Source organism: Diorhabda carinulata, chromosome X, assembly GCF_026250575.1.
Source record: "Diorhabda carinulata isolate Delta chromosome X, icDioCari1.1, whole genome shotgun sequence".
NCBI lineage: Eukaryota > Metazoa > Arthropoda > Insecta > Coleoptera > Chrysomelidae > Diorhabda > Diorhabda carinulata.
Window position 1 is genome coordinate 19,690,595 of NC_079472.1, and position 5,766 is coordinate 19,696,360.

The 5,766-nt window shown below is 30.5% G+C and overlaps 1 protein-coding gene across 1 annotated transcript; it reads left to right on the forward strand.

Moving 5' to 3' along the window:
* The first annotated feature begins 2,618 nt into the window (after positions 1 to 2,618).
* LOC130902361 (lipase member H-like) lies at positions 2,619 to 5,454 on the forward strand. Its single transcript, XM_057814456.1, has 5 exons — positions 2,619 to 2,869; positions 2,927 to 3,114; positions 4,548 to 4,739; positions 4,968 to 5,158; positions 5,209 to 5,454. The coding sequence occupies exons 1-5, from the start codon at positions 2,619 to 2,621 to the stop codon at positions 5,452 to 5,454; spliced, it is 1,068 nt and encodes a 355-aa protein (XP_057670439.1).
* Positions 5,455 to 5,766: the final 312 nt, after the last annotated feature.

Below are 5,766 nucleotides of genomic sequence, written 5' to 3' on the forward strand. Positions count from 1 at the left end.
ATTTATAATAAATTATTTTCATTATTTATTACAATCGGTGTATTGATTTTATGAAGTATTTTTGGTTTCATCTGTCAGTATCTGGAGGATGTTGTTATTTGAATGGTTGAAAAATTTGGAAATTTATTACTCTCTTTTACTGTAAATTTTAATGTAAACTAATTTTCTAGTCTAGAGTTTTATTTTTCTAATCAATTGTTAAGTAAGGAATTCGAGATTTGCATTTTATGTCATATATTAGAATTGTATAACTTATATTTATAAAATTCGATAATATTTCAGAATGTACTTTGTTGCAACACAAACGATTATTAATTCACTTATTAACCAAAACTAATCCCCAACTTTCAACCTCACCACCTTTGAATCACAGTCATACTTTCAATGATAAATTTCATTGAAGGATTGATACTTACCGAAAAATTTTTGCGTGATGGATTTTCTTCATTTATATCATTGGGGCATTTACTTTAATTGCCTCTTCAACCTATACATAACATACCTTATGATTCGATGCCCTAAATTAATCCTGATATCCAAGTTTATTTCGAAAGTTTGATAACTATTTGTGTTTCACAAAGTTTGCAACTTGTCTTTAACATTGTTTCAGTACAAACTTGCCACAAAGTCTTACAACCTCAGGTAGAAATTTTACAGAAAATGTGAAATGGATTTAGTTCTTAACATAAACCTAGCAGCAGTATTATCAACGTCATCTACCTCAGTCAGTGTGTGCTTTCCCGACCGTCTTCCATTAGTTGAATGTTTCTTGGGCTAATCGTCGAAATAACTAAGTGTACTATTGTGTCAGAATCAGTCGGAGCAGCAAGCAACTTTTGAAGATACCAACTGCATGAGTGGGCGAAAAGTCAGGCATCAATAGTTATTTTCGACGACAGCCTTCTAGTCCCAGAAACAAAAAATTTTGATAAATTACTATGAAATGTGAGGTAAATTAAGATATACAGCTTTTTGAAGATCACATTTATTCACTATACCGTAAAAAATATAATAATTTAAGCTTTTTCGGTAATAAAATAATTCCTTTATATATTGTATGACGATGTTGACCAAAGTCTAAAAAACTACATTTTACTGAAATTTGATAAAATTAGTGACTACGTTATTTCATTCATTTTTTTTTCGCCGTTATGTCTATTTGATAAGTTTTTTAATATCGTGTGACATTAAAAGATTAAGCGAAAAAAAAGTAAAACGGGGCCGGCATTTGCATTTTAGTCGTAAAAGTAATTAGAATTACTTTCAAATTATTCGCAAGTGCCTCCATTAATTATGATAAAATTTAGATAATTCAATAAAAAAATAATTAGAAGTTTTATTTGTACGTAAGCCTCAAATTTGCTGTTATTTCCCTCAAAAGTTCAACAACGAAAAATGAATATTAGACCATCCAAATATTTTCAAGTATCAGTTATTTTGGCTTTTATTGGTGAGTATTTTATTTTCAATATTTATTTAGTATAGAAATTCAACCGAATTTATAGGTTTATCCAAATTATAATCGTAAATTTAGTCTATCTTATTCAAAGTCAAAGTGTCTTTTCTCTTTAATTCAAAATGAAATATATTTTTTAATAATAGGAGATAAATTAATTGTTCTTCCTTTTATTCTATTATGAAAGGTGAATTTACACATATTATAGATTCTTTGTTGATTTATATAAGGCCTCAATTTGAACCCGTACCCTCTTTTATGACTTGAAGATAATATAAAAGACTTTTTAATTTTTACTAAAAAGTTTTGAGGGTACACAACCTCTAAAGTCGCTAAGATCTTTCAACTAACTTTTCCAAAATACTTGATGTACAATTCGCGAGAAATCTTGTTAAAACTTTACGAGTATACCTACCAATTTTTGTTATTAATTCTATTGAACGACTCTTTTTGGAAATTTATCAAAATTGAAATCAATCAGCATCAAAAAACGTCGAGATGACATAAATCAGGTTAAATAAAAACGATAATTCATTCAATTAGGTACAAGGATTGTTTTTGATGAAACAAATTATGAATACTCAAATCATAGATAGTCTCATATATTTCTCAGCTAAAATCTTAACACAAAGCTGGATTATTTTCTTAGTTAATACATTAAAATTGTAGTTTTTCCAAAGCCATATCGAAACGTATTTTATTTTCGAAAATTCCGAAGAAAAGAATAATTTTCCTCTAGTATTTTGAGAAAGACAACTATAGTAGAAACGGTGAAGAACTTCCATCACGTGACTCAATATAGGATTTATCGAACACATATCTTCTACATACTATTATCTTCTGTCAATAGGAATCAAACATAACAACATTAGATTGACGTAACGTGAATAACTGATCGTACTAAAAGTTTAATTTAACGTGAGCTTTGTTTACTGTGTTACGAAATTTGTAAGCTCCAGTTAATCAATATTATTTTTGATGCAAATACGTTTTCTATCTACATCGGTATATAACACGAAATGAAATTGTAGCACGTAACTTCAAATATTTCAAAATACTAACGTGACTAGTTAATTTTAATTTCAGAATTAGATTTTACCTAGAATATAAAAAATATATAAAAATTTATAAAAATCTTTCTTGCATATCATCTTTAAAGACTATGCTTAGTTATCAAGTTTCAATTTTTTCATCAGGTGCATCGTATTGCAATAACTATAGCAGAAATCTTTTGCAAAAAGAATATCCCGGTTATGGGAAAGATTTTGTATTATTTCCCGGAGATAAAGGCGAAGAAATGTATGGATATTTAACTGATAAAAATTCTAATAGATTGGGATTGGACATTGTTCAATTGTACAATAGTTTCTTAGGTAACGCCGAAGAACTCATCACTTTCACACTATATACAAGGTGAGTCATTTGTGAATGAAAATAATTCATATATTCATTAGTAAACACTAATTTTAGAAAAAATCGCGAAGGTTATACTTTCGTAAATTTTCAAGAACTATCTTTGAATATCACCAAAAAAACTAAATTCATAACGCACGGTTGGATGTCTAGTGGAACAAGAAATCTAGCCATTGGTATCAAAAACGCATTTCTTCTCAAAAAAGACGTTAACGTATTTATTATGGACTGGGAACCAATTGCAGGTAAATGTATATAATTTATTTTCTACTAATAAGAGTAAAAAATGCAAATGAAATGAAAGCTGGGTAGTGAAAAGAGTAGCAGAACCAACTTAATCTGAAACAACGTGGCTTTTGAAGTTTCAAAATCCAGGAAAATTACCTTTTTCTTGTAACTTCACGAAGGAAAAAAGAGAAAAATACTTGGAGACAATGTACCTACGAACCGCTTGGTCTTCATGTTTTTACTAATTGACTTCTATGATACCTACATTACCATTCAAAATTTTTTACCCATCCTATAGTTGGTCCCACAACAACTCAATCGGGTTGAGATCGAGCGACCAAATCATTATTTCAGTACATTCTTTCTTTCCAATTCTTTCACATACTCTTTGCACAGCTTCGAGGAGTGCTTGGGATCGTTATGATACCTTATTTCTTCAAAATCCCTTGCATTTTTACCAGGTCTCCAGTTGCCCTTCCACCATAACATCCCCACTGTGTTTTATAGTCGGAATTACAGATGAATAAAGCATCCGTTATTCTTTTCACCTGCGCACAAACACCCAAGAACCTTAAACTTTGTTTCATCACTCCGTAAAACTTTCTTCTAATTTCCTTGCGTCCAATTTCTCATTTTTACGTCTTACAAGAGGTTTCTTCATTGCCACCATTACCAAAAAGCCTCCATATTCTTTTCACTGTAGAAGTACTCAAAGGCAGATCCTTAGATTCACTGATCTGATCTGCTGTCTCTAGGTCCTTGAATCGTCGATCACGTTTACTGATCAATACAATACCTACGTCAGCGTTTGTGGTTTTTCGAGGTTATCCTGAATATTTTCTATCGTCATATCTCCTAGTGGATGCATATTTATCCACGTTGTAGTCGAGATATTTTTAATTCGGCAGCAATGGTACGCTCACTATTGCCTTAACTATGAAGTCAATTAATGCACTATTTTCAGCTGATAGTTCCTTGGTTTTACCCATTTTAAAACTTAATATCTTGGTCCAAAAAGTATAATTACAGCACGCCTTGGTGTCTCACAAGCCTAACTGAGACTAAACTACAATCAAAAATACTGAAGAAATAATTCACAGTTGAAGAATTATAATCAAATCAGTCTATAATTGCAAGTTATAACTTGTTGCACTCACCAAAAAAAAAAAAAAAAATATAAACATGTGCTCTTATGAAGTACACAAATAAAGGACACTATTATTTTTGGTTGGTAAGACATCTTTCGACGATCACTTCAAAATATGAAGAAGAAATTTGTTTGATTTTGAATTTCAATGAATGAATTTTGGGGTGGGCAAAAACTTTTGAGTATATATAAGAGTAGAATGTCAAGAATCTCTCAGTTTATCAAAGACGCGCTGGATTAACCATAAAAAACATTTAAAATGATTATAGGTCCATTATATTAAAACCATGCAATTATTTCCAGCGAATATCCTTTATCCAGTACCCATGTACAAGACGCCTGATGTAGGTCAAGCACTTGCTCAATTTATTAACACACTTATAGAGAAAAAACACTTAAATCCAAAAGACGTTCACCTCATCGGCCATAGTCTAGGAGCACATGTTGTTGGTTTTGCTGGAAGACTGGTTAAAGAAAAAGTTGGTAGGATTACGGGTAATATATATTCTTATTTACAAATAAGTTTTCAGTAAAATTTTTTTTAATATTGAAATACATTCTTGACATTTTCGGAGATTAAACTCACAGAAGGTACTTCATAACCTGACTAATAATCAATTTTTCCATATTACTTTACTCCCACTATGTATGACAGTTTTTCATAAAATTATTAAATTGTGAACATTCCAAAAACAGTTTGATGTTGATAGAGATCTTTCTTAGGATTGGATCCAGCACTTCCTGGTTTCGATATTGGGTTAGTTAAAGGAGGTCACTTGAATCAACAAGATGCTGATTTTGTTGATGTAATACACACTTGTGCTGGTTATTTAGGCGTTAAACAACCTATAGGACATGTTGATTTCTATCCAAATGGGGGAAGTCCCCCACAACCCGGCTGTACCATCTTAAAAGTAATTAAGTATAATGTAAACGAATGTTTGCTTAAATGTTCCATTTTTAGTTTATAGAAGCATGTAGTCATGGAAGAAGCTGGATACTCTATGCAAATAGTATCAAAATGAGCCAACATTATTTGGGAAGGAAATGTAAAACTTTAAATGATGTTCTCGAATCTAAATGTGATGGGGAACACATTTCCATGGGAGAACCTACACCATTCCATGCAAGAGGAATTTATTATGTCGAAACGACAGATCAAGATCCTTTTATAAAGAAGACAAATTTTATAGATGATAATAAATTGTAATACTGAATCTTTGTTATTATATAAATAAATTTTATTTTTATTTCTCTCTTGATCGCTGGACGTAAATAAAAAAGACGTATTTGCAAGAAATTTTTAAACTCCTCTTTCCTTTCTTGCCCATCCATACTTTATAGATAAATGTAATATATTGTTAAATAGGTATTCGCACAGTAAAAATCGTATTTTATTTTTTTTTAAATATTATCTTAAAATGAGGAAATACAACCGACATCGTATTTTACGACTGCTACGACGACTGTTTTTTGTTCTTAAAAAATAATAGATCATATTGAGACAAATTTAAACTTCCAA